The sequence below is a fragment of the Protopterus annectens genome, chromosome 3.part0 (assembly GCF_019279795.1).
Source record: "Protopterus annectens isolate FY-2018-M chromosome 3.part0, PAN1.0, whole genome shotgun sequence".
In the NCBI taxonomy this organism is placed as follows: Eukaryota; Metazoa; Chordata; order Ceratodontiformes; family Protopteridae; genus Protopterus; species Protopterus annectens.
In genome coordinates this window covers 462,284,165-462,306,694 of record NC_056731.1, presented here as the reverse complement: position 1 = coordinate 462,306,694, position 22,530 = coordinate 462,284,165, and the positions used below count along the sequence as shown (strand labels likewise).

General features: G+C 44.4%; 1 protein-coding gene across 1 annotated transcript in view; it reads right to left on the bottom strand.

The window, feature by feature from the left end:
• The window catches only part of TRIO (trio Rho guanine nucleotide exchange factor), a 5,137,669-nt gene that overhangs the window by 3,797,522 nt on the left and 1,317,617 nt on the right, over positions 1 to 22,530 (bottom strand). Inside the window, exon 15 of the mRNA XM_044065600.1 lies at positions 9,865 to 10,031. Within this exon, the coding sequence (XP_043921535.1) occupies positions 9,865 to 10,031 (167 nt within the window). The remainder of the gene's footprint in view (positions 1 to 9,864; positions 10,032 to 22,530) is intronic.

The window sequence follows — 22,530 nt, the reverse complement described above, 5'->3', positions numbered from 1 at the left end:
TCAAATGAAAATCACAATCTCAAAATTACAGATCAAGGTTTTCTCCAAGAAAAAGCATCCTACTGCAAGTGAGGTGAGAAAAGATATCTCCTTGAGGTTTAAGAGTCTTGAGGTCTTATTCATGAAGTAGATAGATGAAGAATAGATATCCATCTGGCCAAAGCTTTTGACATAATTCCCCACTCAGGCACAGTAGAAAAGCCAAACAAACTGGGAAACTCCTATGTCACCCAATGGATTGCCAACTGGCTCACAAATAGAATGCATATAAAATAGAGGAAGTTACCTCCACAAATAAACCAGTCACCAGTGGAGGGTGCCAGGGGTCAGTCCAATGACCTCTCCTCTTTGTCACCGACTTTTCTGAAGTAAAAGCCAATACTAAAGGTCTCTGATTGTTTGTAAATGAGTGCAAGCTAAAAGCAGTCACTGAATCCCCAAATGCCTTAACCATCTTGCATTAGGGTTTGTCTCAACTAAATAACTAGTGTCAAAACCAAGGTCCGAAACTAAACACAAAAAAATGCATGAATGTATCCATTGGGAAGTCATCTACCTCAGGGAACTACCACAATGATACTACACCCCGAAGAGATGACCCAGTTTTTTTTTTTTTTTTGAATTTGGAAAATTATGAGATGGAGATATGCTCGAGAGAGAAGAGGGATGAAGGTCAGCAGGACTAAGACAGAATATATGTGTGTGAATGAGTGAGGATTGCAAGGAGTACAGGTGGCGAAGGTGGATGAGTTTAAATACTTGGGGTCAATAGTTCAGAGTAACGGTGAGTGTGGAAGAGAGGTGAAGAAATGAGTACAGGTAGGATGGAGTGGGTGGAGAAGAGTGTCAGGAGTGATTTGTGACAGACGAGTACCTGTAAGAGTGAAAGGGAAGGTCTACAAGAGGGTAGTGAGACCAGCTATGTTATAGCTAGGCTGGAGACAGTGTTACCGACAAAAAGGCAGGAGTTTGAGCTGGATGTGGCAGAGTTAAAGATGTTAAGATTTGCACTGGGTTTGACGAGGGTGGACAGGATTAGGAAGTATATTAGAGGGTTATCCCAGGTTGGAAGGTTTGGGGACAAAGCCAGAGAGGCAAGATTACATTGGTTTGGACATGTGCTGAGGAGGGATGCTGAGTATATTGGGAAAAAGATGCTAAGGATGAAGCTACCAGGTAACAGGAAAAGAGGAAGGCCTAAGATAAGGTTTATGGATGTGGTGAGAGAGGACATGCAGGTGGTTGGTGTGACAGAGCAAGATGCAAAGGACAGGAAAAAATGTAAACCGATTATCTGCTGTGGCGACCCCTAACGGGAACAGCCAAAAGAAGATAATGATGTGGACAGTGAACTAACTTTTTACCAACGTGTGTCTGTTGTTGTAAGAAAGTCCTTCTACGCTGCACAGCTTATAAACTAAGGAATTTTGTCTAGATCTAGGGATGTCATTGTCCCCCTTTAGTCAGCCCTCATTAGGCCAGTCATTGAATATAATGCACCATTTGACAGGTATCTGTGCATACACATGCAACAACTGGAAGGCTCACAGAGATACCTTACTAAAAGGATACAAGGCCTAAACAACATATCCTACATGGACCAACTGAAAGCCCTGTCAGTATACTCGGTCTCCTACAGACTGCCAAGAGGTGGCCTGTGTCTGGCATACCAGACATTCTCTGACCCATTACTGATGGATTTACTGCAAATCAGTAAGTCAAACGGCATCAGAATGCTGGGTACAGGGATCTAAGCCTCTTCTGTAACATCAACAGAACGGTATGAAGGGACAGGTATATTTTTCAGGGGATACTGCTCCTGTGGAACAGACTCTCCATCCACATTAAATAAAGTTCATCCCTGTCCATATTCAAGTTCAACTTAGATCTATGGATGGTAAAAGAACAGTTGTGTAACATCTTACCATAACCATAGATGTCCTTCTCTTCCATGTAGCAGTATTCTAGATGTGGGATCTTCTGCTGTCAGGCGACTGGTACGTCGGGCCCTATACTAAAGCTTCAGCTTGGCTGTTACATTGTGTGTGTGACATCACACGTAGGGCAATAAACCAGGGGCCTTCAATGTAACATCCGCACGCACAATCCTCAGAAATTTGAAGGCCAGCAGGCAGAGAATAAGGCCCAGCAGGAGGAATGGCAGTGGTTTTCAGGTGTGTGACTTGGTGCCCTACTGTAATATAGATAGGACAGATAAGGAATAGGACCTGGGGGAACTGGTGACTGGGAAGGAATACTGCAACATGGAAGAGAAGGACATCTGTGGTTATGGTACAATTTTACACAACTATTATATGTCCTATTCCTATGTTGCAGTAGTCTAGGAGTGGGAGCGTACCACAGCTTATGCGGATGAGAGGGTGGTAGTTGATGAAGAGGGTTCTACAAGACCCTGCAGGATTGCCCTGGCAAATCCTGTCCTAGCTCTGGAAACTTAGTCAAGTTTGTAATGCTTGAAGGTGTGGACAGTGGCTCAAGTGGCTGCTTACAAAATGGATGCTGTGTCCAGGCCCTTCATGAAGGCCCTGGAGGTGGCCACAGCTCTAATGGAATGGGCCTTAATTACCACTGGAGGTTCCTTTCCATGGTGGGAGTAGCAGAGGCAAATAGCTTTCCTAATACAGCATGCGATGGTTTGCTTGGAGACTGCCTTGCCCAGGGTTCTGGGGTGAAAGAAGACAGAGCTGGTTAGTTTTCCTGATGGCTTTGGTCTTGTCTAGGTAAAAAGTACAGTTGTGTACAATTAACATAAATGAAGAAGTTAGGAGTGTATTCACTGTTGCAGTCATCACATTTGGGTTATCCCTGTCAGGGTAGCCCTCGGTCAACACAAATACCACAGACTTAGTATTTCTGCATTGGTTGCGGTCATTCCAGGACTGACATCAGGTCGTCAGTAGTATAAAGTAAGGCAGCCAGTGCCATTATATCAGTTTTTCTTGCCCTAACCTGTCAGGAGCCCCCAGGTAGGAGCCATGTTCTGGTGGAAGAAACCGCACCAGTGGAAAATAAATACCAATAAGTCCCTTGTAAGGAAAGAGAAGGAAAGGAGATGGAGGAAGAGAAAGCAGGATCGCAACAGTGAATACACTCGAACATCTTCATTTATTCTAAGTGTAAACAACTGTACTATGTTCATGTTTCACTGTTGCAGTTATCACATCTGGGTTAATTCCAAAAGCTGAGGAAAAGGGTGGAGGTAGTAAAGCAACTAGGGGCTGGATAGGATGCCCTGCAAGACTACAGAGGGAAACTCTGCCCTGGATTTGGAGAAGAGAGGCAGGTGGTAATGCTTTGTAAAAGTGTAAACAGATATCCTGGTGGCAGCCTCCAGGACGTCCCTGCTGGGGATTCCTCTGAGGATAGCTGCAGAGTTGGAGGCTGCTCTGGTGTAATGCTTCCTGACCCCCTTGGGGGGAGGCTTTTCACGATGCTTGTAGCAGAAATGGATGCAGTGTGCTATCCATTTGGAGATGGCTTTGCCTTCTGCCACTGTAGCAAAGCTAACCAGCAGATGATCCGACTTCCTGAAGGATTTAGTCCTGTCCAGATAGAATCTGAGCTGCCTGTGCACATCTAGAGAGTGCAGGATCGTTTCCCCCTTGTTCTGGGGATTAGGAAAAAAGGTGGGAAAATAATTGGATTGGTTGAGAGCCATACTGGAAACAACCTTGGGCATGAAGGATGGGTTAAGTTCTGTGGGATACCCTGTCACCATGGAAGATTATGAAGGGCTCCACACCCATGAGCACTTGTAGCTCAGACTCTTCTAGCTGAAGTGATGGCCAGAAGGAATGCCATTTCCCAGGAGAGAAATGTTGGCTCTGCAGAAGAAGCTGGTTCAAAGGAGGGCAGGGTGAGCTTTTCCAAAACTAAGTTAAGGTCCCAAGCTGGAGTTGGTGCCCTTCTGGGTGGCCTCAAGTTGGTAGCCCCTCTTAGGAACGGTTTGATCAAAGGGTGTGAGAAAAGGGTCTGCTCAGTGGGAAAATGAGCAGAAATAGCAGAGGAATGAATTTTTATAGAGGAGAAAGAGAGGCCACTGTGTAGTCGGTCAGCTAAATAATCCAAGATGACAGGGAGGGAGGGAGGGCTGTGCTGTATTGGCTCCCTCAGCCTGGATCCAGGTGCAGAACCTTTTCCATGTGTCAGCATAAGACTTTCTGGTGCTAGGGTGTCTGGCCTCATGGATTAAATCTAGAACCTGTTTACTGAGGTTGACAGATTGGTTCAGAGTTAGAGAATAAAGCCAAGCTGCCAAATTGTTTGCAATTAGGGATGCATGAATTCACCTTCCCTCTGGATCAGGAGGTTTGGAATCTGAGGAAGGTGCCATGGGGGCATTGGTGAGAGGCTGCGCAGAAGGGGGTACCAGTGCTTCTGGGGCCAGTCTGGAGCTATCAGAATGGTCCCTTGGCTTTTCCTCCTTTATTCTGAGCAGTAACCTGGGGATGAGGGGTAGTGGAGGAAAGGCAAAGACCAATAAGATTGACCCAGGGGAAGGGCAGGGAATCCACTTTCCAAGCCATGCAGTGATGCTCCCTTGTGCAGTATTTGCTGAGCTGATGGTTGGTGTGGGAGGCAAACAGGTCGCCCTCTGGGGTGCCCCATTTCTGAGTTATTAGGGTGAAGGTTCTCCTGTTGAGTTGCCACTCATGTGGGTCCAGAAGATTCCTGCTCAATTGGTCTGCCAGAGAGTTGAAAGAGCCTGGTAGGAATTGTGCTAACAGGTGTAGTTGCATGGCAGAAGTTGTGTGCCAAAGGGTCATGGCCAGCCTGCACAGAGGATAGGAGTGAGTCCCTCCCTGCTTGTTTATGTAACACATTACAGTGGTGTTGTCTGTTTTGATCAAGACAGCCCCAGGAGAAGGAAGGGGTTTGAAAGCTGTCAATGCGTGCTGCACAGCCATCATCTCTCTTTGACTAATGTGCAGAGGGATTCGCTGTAGGCTCCATTGGCCCTGTATGCATCTGCCCTCCAGGTGTGCCATCCAAGCATAGTCTGATGCATCTGTGGTGAGGGTCTGGGCGGCAAGGGGTGGTGAGAAAAGAAGTCCCTTGCTGTGGGAGCATGCTGTAGCCCACCAAAGGAAACCTTTTCTGATGCAGGGAATTCTAGGTAGAAGAGTTTCCAGGTCTTGAGATTGTTGACGCCAAATGCTTTTTAGGTACCATTGAAGTTTCCTCATATGCAGTCTGGCATATGGAATGAGTAGTACGCAAGATGCCATGAACCCCAGAGCTTGCAAGATTTTCCTTGCAGATAGCTGTTGAGAGAAGGCTGACAGGAAAATTTGTTTCTCTGGTGTAAGGTATGACATCTGGGATGCTGTATCCAGGCTTGCTCCCAGGAAGATAATCCTATGGGTGGGCACCAGTTTGGATTTCTTTTCGCTGATTGTGTACCCTGGGAAGGTTAGAAGGGTCTTGACAAAGGCCAGGTGCTTGAGCAGCTTTTCCTGGCTGTCTGCCTGAATCAGGCAGTCGTCTAAGTATGGGTAAATATGGATAATTCTTTGTCTGCAAAAGGCAATGGCCGGAGCCAGACATTTTGAAAAAACTCTGGGAGCAGTGGATAAACCAAAGGGAAGCACAGAGAACTGAAAGTGCTGAGATCCTGCCCTGAAACGGAGGTATTTCCTGCATGATTCCCTGATAGGAATGTGGAGGGAAGCCTCTTTTAGATCTAGGGTGACTAGCCAAGCATCCTTTGAGAGCATGGGCAGCAGCTGCTGGAGGGGTTAGCATTTTGAAATTTGGAATCACCAGGAAGGTCTTCAAAATGGATAGATCGAGGATAGGGCACCAGGTGCCCTCTTTTCTGGGCACCAGGAAAAGTCTGGAGTAGAAACCTTGCCCTATCTGTTCTGCAGGAACGTGCTCTACTGCCCTCATAGAGAGCAGGGAAAGGATTGGCTTTTGAGCTTCTGCCCACTGGTTTGGTGGTAGATCTTGGAACCCTTTTGGGGGTGGAAGGAAAATTTGTATCCCTGAAACACTATGTTCAGAACCCAGTGGTCATTGGTAATGGTGGCCCAGGTGCTTGCGTGAAAGGAGAGTTTTCCTCCTAGGGGTAAGTGAAGTTGGGCAGAGGGAGGGGGTGGGGGAGGTGAGTCCACCATAAGGGGGTGGCTTAGAACTCCCTGATTTTGAAGTGGAGGTAATCCACTAATTAGATCTCTGCATTCCCTGTGGCTGCTGTCTGGGGGGTCTGGTTCCCCGGGGTCTAGGCTGGACTGGTTTTATTGAAAGCAGCAAAGGACCAGTGCTTGGTGGGACAATGCCTGCTAAACCTGTGCGGCTGGACCTGTAAAAAATCCTTAACTTATTGCATAGATTTTGCTTTTTCTTCCATCTTTTTTAGGACCTCTTCTGCCTTAGTGCCAAATAATTTATCTTTGTTCAAGGGGGCATCCAACAATTCAGATATGACATGGTCTGGCAAGGGCTGTTCCTTAAGCCATGCATACCTTCTAATGACAGAACCAGTGACTGCTGCCCTGCAAGAAGCTTCTAGGGCATCAAAACCACAGTGCAAGGTGCGTTTACTTACTTGACTTGCAGAATGTATTCACTCTTGTAATTCTTTAGATTATGCCCAAGCAGGAAAGGAAAACATCTTTTAAGGAGTTCCAGGGTATGTTGCTGAAATTTCAGCAGATGGAACTGATAATTTAGTGCCCTGATAGCAAGAGTAGCTGAGGTGTACACTTTTTTTAACCCAACTGTCCAGTACTCGGGAATTCCTATCTGAGGGGGTGGGATTCTTAGCAGAGGTTGCTTTAATTCCTTTAGGCCCTTGTGAAATTACCTCAGGGTCAGCAGTAGGATTCTTAAAGAAAAATTTGTGAGAGTCAGGGAATGCAGTACTTATCTAGTTTTCTGGGTGCAGGAGGGAGGGTGTCAGGGAGTCAAGATAGACTCCAGGAAAACATCCTCCACAACATCCAGCACTGGGGGGGATGGCCAAGGTTTTGTGCTGTGGAAGATTTAGGAAATCCCCAAGTCTCTTTTTAGACTGAGGGTACTCGGCAATCACACTGGAAATGCTCCCTTAAGATATGCAGGGTTTCCCCAAAGGAAAAATCGTCTGGAGGAGAGGCTAAACTGAATGCTCTGCATTAGAGTCCTCATAAGTAGAGAGGGGTTGCATGTATTCATATTTACATGCATCAGATTCATCTGACTCTTGTTCAGACAAAACTACAGGGGACAGATCTCTTTTCCTTTTGGAGGGGGTAACTTGCCTTCCCCAATCAGCATAAGGTCTTTTTCCATTTTAAGCATTTAAGACTGAGGCAAGGAAGCAGGTGTTTGAGAGTGGGTCATCTGTTTCTTGGGTGTGGCTCATACCCTGGGCCTTAGAAACGCAGTCATTTTTGAAAGAACTGTAGTTGTGAAAGAAGACATTGGTTTGTGTCGAGAATCGGTAGTGTACAGGACTTACTTGGAAGCTGGTGCCTGCTCAGCGGCTTTGGACTCATCCAAGCTACAGACAACCGCAGGATCCGTAGTTGAAGAGTTTTGCTGCATACCGGACTCCGAAAGGGTGTCGGTACCGACCTGCAAATCCAGAGAAGATGGCATCAGGGGCTGCAAAAGCATCTGAATGAGGACAGGAGAACTGACTAGCTTAACGGAAGCATCGTTGGAAGGTTTGAACCTGTGCGGTCTCCGTCTTTATGTTTTTTCAAAAGATCTGCCTTCAGATCGCTTACTGAAGCAATATCTTGAGTTCCAAGGACTGTAAGCGAAAATATCTAGCTACAATAAGGGCCCGACGATGGATAGTTCTGGTGTTGAACAAAGCACAGAAGCGACAGAGGGAGATGTCGTGGTCTGGGCCTAAACAAGTGACGCAGTAAAAAATGAAAGTCTTGGTGTGGTATTTGCTTTCCACAGACGAGACAGTTGTTAACTTTTTCTGACATTGGTTAGTGCAAGAAAAAAGGTTACACAATGGGGTACTTAGCTTTAGAAGACTTCAGCTTCAAATCGGTAGACGAAACCCAGGTAGCAGCTGACCGGCACTCGTGCGAGCTGCTTCTGCTTCGGGCTCCACAGCAAGAAAGACTGATGTAATGGCGTTGGGTGCCTTACTTTATATTACTGACGATCTGACATCAATCCTGAAGCGACAGCAACTGAGACAGAAATACTAAGCCTCTGGTATTCGGGCCGGCCAAGGGCTACCCTGGCAGGGATAACCCAAATGTGATGACTGCAACAGTGAAACACAAAGAACATCGGCTTCCTCAAGGGACGTCACTGCAGTCGGATGGATATGCTGAGTGCTCCTCAACCCCTAGATCGGTGGGTTGGCGGTGCGTTAGGAAATGGAGCGGCAGGTGAGGAAGGCCTGGAAAACTTGGCATTCTTGCACAGAGGTTCAGGTGCAGCCTCCAATTCAGGATCCATTCTAAGGGCTAACTGCTTAAGGCGCTGGTTCTCCAGGTAGAGGTTTAACACGGCCAAATGGCTGCGCAAGGTCTTGGGCACAAACGATTAACAAATAGAGCAAGAGGAGTGATAGTGTTCCCGGCCTACGCAAAACACACACCTGTCATGGGCGTCTTTATGGGGTATCTGCTGCCCACACTGGCACTTTCCCTTTTTCCTGACATCAACTCAAGGCTGCAACAACCAAGCGCTAGCAATAAAAATCAGCAAAAAATAAGAAAATTACAAACCCAATGGGTGAATTATCTTTAAGATGCGACGTCTGTGAAGAGGCGATTGTATGATGCGAAGGTAGTCTGCGGCTGTAAAGTTCTGAGAATTGTGCATGCAGATGTCACATTTAAGGCCCCTGGTTTATGGCCCTAAGTGTGACATCCCACGTACACTGCAACAACCAAGCTGAAGCTTTTGTATAGGAGCCAATGTACGAGTCGCCTGAGAGCAGAAAATCCCACATCTAGAATACTGTAACATAGGAAAAGGACATCAAAAAATGTACCTCAGGTACTGCCTCACTGTACTAATAATGGAGAGAGGCAACTCAAATGCTTTATCACATGCATGGGTCCACTCTATCTATGCCATGATCCCAGTTATTCCTGTTAGGGGTAATACATAATTAATGACCATGGAATGGGTAAGGCCAATCTAACAACAAAAGGGATATGTTAATTCAAGCACCAAGAGAGAAACTGGATAGGCTTAAAATGGCCCACAAGGGCATCTAGCCTAGTAACTACCTACAAAGCTATGGGAACTGAGAATGATCTGCAGATAGGGAAACTTGCTACTGGTATGCAGTGGTTAAGTGAGAATGGAGTAAAAGGTAAAGGACCTAAATTTACTGTACATGTCTATGTCCCTAGCACCATTCTTTGGACTTCAACTGTCAAGACTGATTGAAAAGATAAGATCTCTAATACAATCAAAAGAAATGAGCTTCCCTCTGCAAGACAGCTGATTCATAGTAAATGTCACAGTCAAGTGGCACACAATCTGGAAGATCGTGGAGTGAAGCTGGTGATTCTGCATACTGCAGAGAGTCATCAGAGGTGGACGAAACCAATCGAGCAGATGCTTCTTAGACATCTCTGAAATAAAGGGTACCAAACGTGGTACTTTGGTTAGAGAACGTAAGGCAGACCAATGACATGTTGTGATTTTGTATCTCAGCTTCCCATAGAACATCTTGGAATTCAACAGGATTAACTGAAGACCACTGCTGGAGCTAGGAAGTGTGGTCTACTCTGCTTGGCTGGCTACCACTACGACCTCCATCGGAAACAGCAGATTACAAAATGCATGCATGGTTTCTTATTTTACACAAAGTAATGGCACACCATGCCCAGCTAGATGTACATCTTAAATAAAAACTTTCCCACATACTTGTTTGACCTCAGCTTGAAGATGACGTAATTGTACACATTGTTCCAGGTGTTTTCGGTGTTGTTCAGCAGCTAAATCCAACTCTTGTTGTTTCTCATGCAAAAATTCCAGCAAATCCTGAACTCGAGTCGCCATGTCAACATCTCGGTCACACAGTAATTCAACACCTAAAAACAAGGGATAAAAGAAAATAAATCAGCAAAAAGTACAGTTGTATAAAATCTTATCATAGCGGGAAATGTCTTCTTTACTGTTGCAGTATTTTTTACAATATGGAACCCCTACCAAGAGCAGCCTGACATGCAGCCAGTATGCCAAAGCCTTTAGGTTGCTTTAAGGTACACAATGCATCACACGTATGTTCTTCACATAGGGTAGTGCATAAAGGTGACGTCTGACATTAACATCCTCAAAACTGTGAGAGCACCAGTAGAAATGCCAGTCCATGAAACATAGAAGTAATCAGTACATTCAGAAGAGAAAAGTACCGGGGGGGGGGTGCATACTGCAACAGCGAAGAGAAGGACATCTAGCTTTATGGCAAGATTTTATATAGCTGTGCTTTGTCTTTCCATTTCACTGCTGTAGTATTAATTACAGAAGGGAAAGTGCCAAAACTCAGTAAGGAGAGAGTGAGGAGGAAGGACCAGCAGAGCTCTCTAAGAAGGCATGAAGGATGGCCCTAGCAAAATGATCTCAAACTCAGGAAATTTCTTTCAACTTATAATGCTTGGTAAAGGTATGCACAGAAGTCCAGGTAGCTGCCGCAAGAATAGAGTTAAGTACCCAAACCCTTGAACAAAGCACCAGAAGAAGCCACAGCTCTAGCAGAATGAGCCATAACAGAAAGTGGAAAGCACTTACCATGAAAGGAATAACAAAAAGAAATGGCTTTAGAACTCCGAAAAGAAATAGTCTGCTTGGACACAGCTAATCCTAAGGACCTAGGATGAAAAGAAACAAAGAGGTAATCAGATATCTGAACAGTTTGTCTTAAATAAAATCTGAGTGGTCTATGCACGTCCAGCGGGTGCAGCGCCCCTTCTCACTAGCAGACTGCAGAGAAAGGAAAAAGTTGACAAATGAATAGACTGATTAAGGGACAACTCACTCACCACCTTTGGCATAAAAAGGATTAGTATGGAAGGACATCCTGTCTGTATGAAACACCAAAAATAGGACGACAAACCATAAGGGCTTGAACTTAAATACCAGTCTGGCAGAAGTAACAGCTAAAAAAAAAGAACATTTTTCCAACAGCAATGTTGCAAGGAAGCTTAAGCTGCAGGCTCAAAAACAACCTGGGTCAATTTTTCTTCAACAAAATTAAGATCCCAAGGAGGAGGAACAGGCTTCCTGAGAGCCCTAATATCAAGGACACCTTTAACGAATTGTTTAGCTTCAAAGCCAGAAGCTAAAGGAGAAGATTAAGGCAAACAAGCAGAGATAGCTGATAATTGGGCCTTAACAGAAGAATAAGCTAACCCAGCATTCAGCGATTCACACAGATAAGCGAGAACCAAAGGAACATCCACAGAAAGTGGATCCAGGTTATGAGAAACACCACACAGAAAACCTCTCATTTGGATAAATAGGATTTCCTTGTATTGGGTTTCCTAGCCTTCTTCCCGACCCTAAGCACGCCCTCAAAAAAAAAGGTGTCCAAGTGAAATCAAAATCCTATCACCCACACTGTAAACTGAAGAGTGGACATGTGGGGATGGATGAGACATCCCTTGTCCTGTGTGAGTAGGTCCACTCTGTGAGGTAACTTGTGATGACTGCCCCTGTCTAAATGCAGAAGAGGAGAGAACAAATACTGTCTCAGCTAAAAGGGAGTCACCAACAAGATTTTGGGAGCATTCTGCTGAATTTTGAGCAGGACTTTTGGAATGAGGAGAAGGGGAGGGAAAGCATAAAGAAACACCCCCATCCAAGAAAAAGAGAGGGCACCCACCTTACAAACAAGAAGACCTGGGTCTCTGGCAAAAAAAAAATGAAGTTGTCTGTTCACAGCAGAGATAAAAAAAATCTATTTGAGGAGTACCCCCACTGCTCCGACAATGTCCCACAAACACATTCCTGTGAAGCATCCATTCATGGGACTGAGTTAAGAACCTGCTCAGAATGTCTGCCACAATGTTTTGAACGGAGTGAAAGTTAACTGAATGAACAGCCACTTCATACTGGATAGCAAGATCCTACACTAGGAGTGCCAACCGGCAAAGAATTTCTTGTCCCCCAGAGTTTTACATACATCACTATGGTACTGTCTGCAAACACCTTGAGAGGTCCTGAGGAGAAGAGAGGATGAAAAGCCTCAACAGTGAGTACAAGAGCTCTCATCTCTTTGACAATGACTTGTTCTTTCTGTTAATGAGGTGACCACACCCCCTGCATCTTCAGGGAGGCAAAAATTGCTCCCCATCTCATGACAGAAGTATCTGTGAACAGCTCCTGACAAGGAAGGGGGGGGGGCCTGGATTTAGAAGCAACTGCCGAATCCACCACTGAAGTGTCTTCTTTAGACAAGGTAGAAGTGGAAAGTACAGTTGTGTATACTTACCATAAATGTAGATGTTCGAGTGTATTCACTGTTGCAGTCATTACACTTGGGTAATCTGCTGGAAGGTTGCCCTCAGTTGGCCTGATTAACAAAGCCTTGGGTCCTGCATCAGTTGCAGTCCCTCTTCCACGACGTCAGGTCATCAGGGGTATAAAACATACAGCAGACGCCATTACATCAGTTTTTCTTGCCCCAGATGTCAGGTGCCCCCAAAATGGGGAGCCAAATATTTAAGTAATTTAAGAACACAAAAATATATACCTCCAAACAAAAGCAAATACACCAAAAAGGCTTTTAAGCATAGTAAAGGAAAGTAGAGGTATAGTAAGAGAAAAACAGGGGGGTTTGGAGGGAGGGTAACCAGGACTGCAACAGCGAATACACTCAAACATCTACATTTATGGTAAGTGTACCCAACTGTACTATGTTCTTCGTGTTTCACTGTTGCAGTCATTACATTTGGGTAGAATCCCAAAGCCATGGTTGGGAGGCTAGAGCTAAACAGCATTAGGTGAGGCTATAAGGCTCTGCAGCACTGCAGTGGCAAAGCCTGGCCTGGACTTAGAATAGAGAGGCAAATGGTAATGTTTTGTAAAGGTGTGAACAGAATTCCAAGTAGCAGCCTCTAGAATGTCCTTGGTTGGTACTCCTCTGAGAAAGGCTGCTGAAGTAGCTGCAGCTTTGGTGGAATGACACCTAATGTCCTTGGGCACAGGTTTGCCATGGTGTAAGTAGCAGAAACGGATGCAATGGCTTATCCACTTTGACACTGTCTGCTTTGAAATAGCCTTTCCTTCTGATCCTGCAGCATATGACATTAGAAATTGCTCAGTTTTTCTTAGAGCTTTAGTCCTGCTCAAGTAGAATCTTAGCGGTCTGTGTACGTCCAAGGAATGCAGAATTCTCTCCCCTTTGTTCTGCGGATTTGGATAAAAAGTTGGCATATGAATTGTTTGGTTAAGAGCCACGCTGGAAACTACCTCAGGCATAAAAGTAGGATTTGTCCTCAGAGACACCCTGTCTGGGTAAAATATGATAAAAGGCTCTACAGCCACGAGGGCCTGTATCTCTGAAGCTCTTCTTGCTGAAGTAATTGCTAGTAGCAGAGCTGTCTTCCAGGATAAGAACTTTATATCAGCGGTAACAGCTGGTTCAAATGGAGGCAGGGTGAGCTTTTCCAACACATAATTAAGGTCTCATGCAGGTAATGGTGATCTTCTAGGAGGCCTTAAATTTTTGGCTCCTCTAAGATACTGTTTGAGTAAAGGATGAGAAAAGATTGGTGGCTCTGTATTGTAATGAGCCGAAATGGCAGAGGCACGGATTTTGATTGATGAGAAAGATAGGACTTTGTCAAGCATCTCAGTTAAGTATTGTAAAATCTGAGGAATATGTGGTTCTGCTGTATCAGTTCCTTGTGCTTGATTCCAAGCACAGAATCTCTTCCATTTGTCAGCATAAGATTTTCTAGTACTAGGCCTTCTGGCTTCCAAAATGACATCCATCACTGCTTTACTGAGAGGTGTCGTTTGTATGATTACAGGATTAGCCATGCTGCCAGGTCCATCAGTTTGAAGTAAGTAGTCAGTTGCCTTTGTTTGTCTGGCGTGAGGTAAGCCATCTGGGCAGTTGTATTCAAGCTTGCATCCAGGAATGTTATCTTTTGAGAGGGTACCAGTTGTGATTTCCTTTAGTTTATTGTGTACCCTAGGCATGTTAGAAGCCTTTTCACAAACGCCAGGTGTCGTAGAAGAGTGTCTTTGTTCTCTGCTTGAATGAGATAGTCGTCCAAGTAAAGATATATTTGAATACTTCTTTGTCTGCAAAATGCAATTACTGGTGCCAGGCACTTTGTAAAGACCCTGGGTGTAGTAGATAAGCCAAAGGGCAGTGCAGAAAACTGGTAATGCATTAAGCCAGCCTTGAATATCAGGTATCTTCTGCACGACTGTCTTACTGGAACATGCAGGTATGCCTCTTTTAGGTCTAAATTCACCAGCCAAGCATTCTTGCCCAGCATGGGCAAAAGCTGCTGCAAAGTGAGCGTTTTGAATTTTGGAATGTCCAGGTATGTGTTCAAAATCGATAAATCCAGTATTGGCCACCAAGCCTTGTCCTTTCTGGGTACCAAGAATAGTCCTGAGTAAAAACCTTGTCCTTTTTCCTGTTCTGGTACTGTCTGAATGGCTACCATATCCACGAGGGACGTAACCTGTTTCTGTGCCGCTGCCCATTGTTTTTTTGGCAGATCTGGCCAACCCTTTGTCACTGGCAGAGTGTAAAAATGGAATCTGTATCCCTGTGATACGATGTTTAGTACCCACTTGACCTGGGTTATTAACTGCCAATTTTGAGCAAAAAGTGCTAATTTTTCCCCTATGGGAGCTGCCAAAAGTTAAGTGCTTGTTGTAGGCGGAGGGAAGTTATTGGGATTGCTTTCTGCAGGTTTGCACTTCATCTCCCCCAGATTTGGAGATGGATGTGCCCCATTGCTTTGACCTGTACGAGTCTTGAGCCTGGTACCTGAAACCCTTAGGGCATCTGGATTTGCCCCTTTGAACTCTGTCTGACACAGGAAAGGACCAATTTTTTGTAGGCCAGTGTCTACTGAATCTTGGTGGCTGCACTTGTAAGAAATCATTAACTGTTTGCATAGACTTAGCTTTGTCTTCCATTTTCTTTAAAACCTCTTCTGCCTTAATACCAAACAGAGAAACATATTGTAAAGGTGCATCTAGCAATTTAGCTTTAACATGATCAGGCAAATTTTGTTCCTTTAACCAGGCATGCCTCCTGATAACAGATCCAGTAATTGTGGCCCTGCAGGAGGCCTCTAAGGAATCAAAACCACATTGCAAAATATGCTTTCCAACTTATTCAGCTGCATGCAATAATTCCTGCAATTCTATATTTTTTGCACATTCAGAAATAATAATTTTCTGTTTCAGCAATCCCATAACATGTTGGTACTTAAGCATATGAAATTGACAATTTAAGGCCCTGATTGCCAAGGCTGCAGATGAATAAACCTTTCTTCCCCATCTGTCCAGTGCCCTAGAATCTCTGTCAGAGGGGGTAGGGTTTTTTGCTGTTGAGGCCTTAACTCCCTTTGGACCATGTGAAACAGTTTCAGGATCAGCAGCAGGGTTCTTAAATAAAAATGTATGTGAGTTGAAGACTCTGTAATATCTGTCAGGCTTACTGGGAGCCGGAGGTAAGGAGTCAGGGGTCAAGCTTGACTCTGAAAATACATCATCCACAATGATGTAAAACAGGGGGAATTGGCTAAAGGCTTGTGCTGAGGGATAAGGAAATCTCTGAGCCTCTTTTTTGATTCTGAGAAGTTTTGACTCTCCAGTGAAAATGCTCCCTCAAAGTATGCAAGGTTTCTCCAAATGAATAATCCTCAGGAGGAGATGCAGACGGAATAGACTCCTCAGCATCATAATCCTCATAGGGAGGGATAGATAATTCCTGATCAGAAGAAATAGAAAGCTGATCTGAAGATTCATAATCAGTGTCTTGCCTAGGCCTCTTATCTGGAGGGTTATGGGTACCCCTGATCAAGGTAATAAGGTCTTCAGCCATTTTGATAATCTGTTTTTTTAGGCATAGAGGCCTGTGCACGTGGCTCATACGTTGGTTTTTTAGGTTTAGAAGTTGCTTTTGTCTTTGGTTTTGCAGCTGTCGTCGGTTTGATGTACAAATGTTGAGGTCTGAATACACCCTCAGAATCCGGTGCCTGCTCAGCGGCTCCAGACCCATCCGAGGGAGATACATCCGTCGGTCCACTACCTTGAATGTCTTGCGGCATGCTGGACTCCACATGGGTGTCGGTAGAGGCCTGCGACTCGAAGGTAGCGGGTATCAGGGGCTGCGTAGGCACCTCACTGAGTACCGGCAAACCAGGGACTGGTTTAGGAGAAGCTTCGTCGTCTGTTTTGGATCTCGACTGCCTTTCTCTGTCCTTTTCTTTGCATTTTTTATGTACTCTGGTAGTCGGATTGCTATCCAACGACATTTCTGGGTAGTTAAATCTGTTTCCAAAATACTTTGATGGAAAAATATACCGACGCTTAATAGTGCGTTGGTTAAATCTAGCACAAAACCGACAGCCAGGCACGTTGTGATCAGGGCCTAGGCAAGGAATACAGTATAAAAGGAAATCCTTATGAGGTATTTGCTTCCCACAAGTAATACAATTAACTTTTGCTGACACTGGTAAAAAGCAAGAAAAAAGTTTCCCCAATGGGGTACTTGGCTTTAGTGAAGACTTTGGTTCTAAAACTCAAATTCGAATATTTCAGTAGTCAGCCGACTGGCACTTGCGAAATGCTTCTGCTTTGGGCACCGCGTGGCAAGAAAGACTGAAGAAAATGGCGTTGGCTGCATGTTTTATACCCCTGGCGACCTGACATCAATGGAAGAGAAGACCGCAACCGACGCAGGACTCAAGACTTTGGAATTCAGGCCGATTGAGGGCAATCTGCCAGCAGATTACCCAAATGTAATGACTGCAACAGTGAAACACGAAGAACATATGGAAATAACTGGCTCCCAGCCGAAAGTGCAAATAACTCCTGGATTGCTTGTCATGAATTAATTCGGGTGCATATGTGGTAGCACGCATCATGGGGGTCTAGAGAGCACATCCAATCGTCTTGTCCAGAAAAAGGAGCATCGACTGTAGTGTTACCATCCTGAACTTTGACTTTTTTACTGACTTGTTTAATTTGCTGAGATCCAGGATGGGTCTCCAGTCCCCAGTTTTCTTTAGAACTAAAAAGAGCCTTGAATAAGTTCTGGATCCTATTTTCTCTGGAGGGACTGTCTGGATAACTCTTTTCTAGCAACTTTTGTATTTCTAGAGTTGCCTGTTCCCTTTGACTGGGTGGAATGCCCGGGATGTTTTTTATGTTTGGGACATGGGAAGAAAAGGGTATGAAAGTAGCCTCTGGATACAATGCTTTGAACTCACTTGTCTTTTGTTATTGATCGCCAGGCTTCTGGGTACAAAGATAAGCGACCCCCAACTGCCTCCAGAGATGGGGAGATGGGCCTCCTTTCAGGAGCGCTGAAAGAGCTTGCCACAGAAAGATTCCCTGTTGCCCTTATTTTGCGGACCCCCCTCTGCCATGTGGCCGGCGTCTTCCATTACTGTTTCCCCCTCTGTCCGTGGGGGAAGAATCACCAAGCTTGCCTTGAAAAGTTATTTGGGATTTTTCAGAACCACATTTTTCCTTATGACTTGTTGGATAAGATTTAGAAGGTAGGGAAAAACTGACTCCTATGGCAGACAGAGTTTTTCCTTCCAGTTCACACCTGGATAGTGTATCTTTGACTTTCGGCCCAAACAAGGGCGAGCCATCAACGGTGGCGCTAACAAAAAAAGATTTAAAGGGCTCTGCAAAGTCACACAGGTGCATCCCGGAATGTCTCCTTAGGGAAATTCCTGAACCCGCTGCCCTACTTGTTCCATCAGCTGCATAATAAATGAGTCTCATGCAGGAGTTTACCACTAAATTCAAGGTGAAGAGGGGAGAAGAAACTTTTTCTGTTACCCCTCAGCTACTGAACCTTGGAGAGCATCTCCTAACTCCTTCAGGAGATCTCGCTGAAGTCTGTTAAAATGACAGAGATAATTCAGTGATCTGAGCGCAAAGGTCGCTGAAGAAAAGGTGCGCCATCTGCATCTGTCCTTCCTACAAGGCTCTTTGTTTGGAGGATGGACAGTAGAAGCCATCTGACAGTTCATTTTTGGTGGCCGCTGCCATCACCTCCATAGCATCTACTGGTACACCCTTTTCAAAAAAGTTTTTATCGGTGGGGGATGTAATAAAGTTTTTTGCCCCCCCCCCCCCCCCCCAAGGAACAGGTTCCACCGAGTCTGGAGACTCCCATGCCTTTCGACAGGCTAGGTCAATCAGTTCATCGAAAGGCTGAGACAGGAGTTGGAAGAGTGAGACCCAAAAGCCTTCAGGTACACAGACGACTCCTCAGAAGGGTTGAGCTTCCAGCACTTCTCTGCTTAAGTATTTCTAGAATGTCTGGAAAGGAGACATCCTCAGAGAGCGACAGTGGGGACACTTCTGACTCATCAGGGTCTGTGTTGGATGCGATGGACTCCTCTGGGAAGTCTAAATGCTTCCTCTTATATAGTCTCTTATGAGGGACCTCTTCAGAAGGGTACTCTGGAGCGGTTTCGGAGGAGAGGGGTTCGCCCTATGGGGCATCCTGAGGCCTAGGGTCTCCGCGTCTCTGTGGATGCAGTGGTGCCAAGACAGACACCAGGGCCTTTGGGGGAAGAATGCCTGGACCAGAGGGTGGTGCTGTCTGTACAAAAATGGTAAGCGCTTTCACCTATAAGGCTTCTTCAGACCAAATAAATGTAAGAAGCCTTATAGGTGATCGCGCTTACCATTTTTGTTAATAAAAGTGCTTTATTCGACTACATGGTGTGCTTAACAGAATTGTGTTTGCACCAGGAGATTTATGCTACAACAGTGGAGGGACTTCTTACTACAGAAAGATTTTTTGTTAGCTGTGGTTTGTTCCTGTGGATGTTTCATACTTTCTAAATAACTATTATAACTAACAAACTACTTGTAAAACGAGAATAAAAATATTAACACAGAAAGGTTTCACTTGGCCAGAGCCAATACAAAGCACTAGATCTGGTTTCAGTGGCAAACGAGATCTGGGGAGTTTCCTGGAGCATCATGAGACAGGGTATCAGCCACAAGCTAGAAGACAACCTTGCGCTTTTGTGTAAGGCCAAGTTGGAACAGAGGATCAGTTCTGAACCCAACCAGTACAGAATGAAGATGAGATAGGACACCACCACATCACATGTTTAAGTTCATGAAAAGCCTTGTCCTTATCCTGAAGGGACTAAAAGCAAAAGTAGCTTCTCCAAACAAGTGTTTATTATCTGCAGGGGCATCCACCAACTTAGCATTAATATCCTCAGGGAAAGGGTGAAGCCGAAGCCAAGAATACCTTCTCATCACTGAACTAAAATCAGCAGCCCCAGAGAAAACATCTGCTGCATCATAACTACGCTTGATGGAATGATGAGCTACCTCAGAAGTCGTCCCTAAAAGACAATGGGCAGAAGTTTTGCCCTCAGAGTCTGGAAAATCAGAAATAACCCGACAAGCCTGTGATAGGAGAGCCAACAAGTATCTGGACATACAGGTCTAATAATTAACAGCTCTACAAGCCAAGGTAGCAGAGGTATAAATCACCTTCCCTAGCTTTTCCATGCTTCTATGATCTTTATCAGAGGGTTCATAGATTACTACTAGGCTAACTGCCCTTGTGGGCCATTTTAAGCCTAGCCAATTACCCGATGTGAGAATCAAACCCTGCACCTTGTGTCTAGAAGGTAAACAACTTAACCATTAGGCCACCCTCCCAACCTAGGCATCAACTTAAGAGGAAGCAACTGAGATGGCTTGTCAGAATTGACAGGCAACACTGAAGGGTCAGCAGGAGGACATCTGTACAAGAACTTAAAGTCCCCAGGTACCCTATAGAATCTATCAGGCTTCTTGGGAGCAGTGAGCAGAAGGCTGAGAGTCTGGGGCCTTAAAAGCATTAGGAAAATGCATCCAACAAAACAACCAAAACAGAAGGAACAGCAGAAGGTCTGAGAGAATCCATACGCAGCAACTCATAACTTTTTTGTACCTCAAACCTTAGCACAATCTCATTAACAGAACTACATCATCTTAGAAAGACAGTATCCCCAAAATAAATCTCTTCAAAAAGTATCAGGACTGGTACTTTCCTCTTCTTCCAATCTATAATCAAAAGGATAAGGAATCTGAGAGGAGTAAGCCATGGATTACTCATCCGAATCTGCCTCCTCCTCCTCAGAGGAATCCTGTTCACTCTCTCTCTCCTTTTTTTTTTTTTTTTGGGGGTAGGAAAAGAAATTCCCTGAGGAGGTTTTAAAACCATCAAAGCACAAAATGAGCCCTGAGTGAATGACTGCCATTCACCATGTGGATGCTTGGGGGCAGGAGAAAGACATTTAGTCTTCAGCTTTTTCTTCAACAACAAACTTAATTTTTTCTCTGAAACTGTCCAATCTTTAGCTAACACCTTACCAGCCATACCACCTGTTACTACCACTGAGTCACCCTTGCCAACCAATTTACCCCACCTACTACATCTGCAGCCTGTGCCAACCTCATTTATATGCACCCTACTTCTTAAACTTAAACCTTGCTTTCCATCAGCTGACCTCCTACCACCTGAATATCTGCAAATGGCAGCTGGAGTACTTGCCTACCCTATTTCCATCTTAATTAACAGAACCATTACTGAATGTTACATCCCACATCTATGGAAAGTCTCACACATTATTCCACTCCATAAAGGAGGTAACTCAAATGAACTCTCAAACTTCCGCCCCACAGCCCTACTTTCCCCTTTAGCAAAAATCATGGAGAGATGTATTCATAAGTCAACTACTTGATCATCTCCTCCAAAACCACCTATCAGATAGCCAGCATGGCTTTAGGCCATTCCATAGTATGACAACAGCACTCCTATCCTTTTCAGACTACATTAATAAAAACCGTAACAATAACTTACTGTCTTCAGCCCTCTTTATTGACCTCTCCAAAGCGTCTGACATGGTGAACCACCAACTATTGTTAGATATACTTAAATCCCTGTCATTAGACACCCAGACAGTCAAGTGGTTTAAGTCCTGCCTAGGAAATAGACAACAAGCAGTCCTCTGGGACAATAAATTATCCACTCAGCTCCCTATCTCTCTTGGAGTCCCACGAGGCTCTATTCTGGGCCCTCTACTCTTTACTACTTTCATTAATGATCTGAAAACATCCCTTCCATAAACCACCTGTATACAATATGCTGATGACTCAACATTAATATGTACCACCTCCTCACCCGCAGAACTTCAAACCAATACCCAAAAAGTATTTACCTTAGTTGAAAACTGGTTCCATCAATGCAGTCTCCTCCTTACCCCTAAAAAAAACAAACTATATTGTTCACTCTCACTCAGAAGTTCCCTGCTATTAACTTCAAAGTTACATCTAATAATGATACTGAAATAGCTCCGGATATGACCGCCAAACTTTTAGGTGTAACAATTGACCATAATCTCAACTTTGACACACACATAAACCAATCTATTAAATCAGTTAATAGAAAACTTGGTTTCCTTTATAGACAAACCCTTTCTCACAACTTCAGCTAGGACTACTACTGCCCAAACTCATTTAATCTCCACCCTTCTCTGTCTCCCCAATTTTTACAAACCTCTCCAAAAGCAATATCAATAAATTGGCAACATCTTATAACAACATAGCCAGATTTGCCACTGGAGCCCCATTTAGAACCCATCACTGCCAAAATCTTAAAATACTAGGATGACTGGAATTTCAAAGTCAGCTTCTTAGCCAGCAACTTACTATCATTCAAAAGATCATGCATCATCCAACAAATACTCCCATATTCTGTAACCTTATCAGCCCATATAAAAACCTTACAACCCTACATTCAGCCAGTAGGGTACTACTATCCACCTTAAAATCCAACAACAAATCTGGGGATTACCTGTTTACTAACTCTGTTCGTAACACTTGGAATAAACTTCCAAGTGAGCTAACATCCCTTTCATCCACCCCACTTTTCAAGAAGCAACTAAGAATCTATCTAAAATCACAATGGCTATGCCCTTGCACCAATCCAGACTGATACTATTGCACCATTCCAGACTGATACTATCTCCTCTTGCCTGACCTCCATTAAAGTCTATTATACCTACTTCCTGTTGCTTTGTTTTATCTCTATGTATTTTACGGAAGAAGCTCTCTTCCCATGGAACCAATATATTAATAAACCTTCTGTTACTTTGATCCTTCTCTGTGTGTTCTACTGAAAAAGTACACAACCTATATATGTAAAAAAAAAAAAAAAAAAAAAAAAAGAAAATTTTTGGATCTGTTTTTAAAATGTTTTTACTTATGTCTGATAATAATTTATCTCTTAAATGTTATAGTTTAATTGCTACGTAATTGTACTTGCTTTGGAGCTCATCTCCCCGGGCCTCCGCTGAA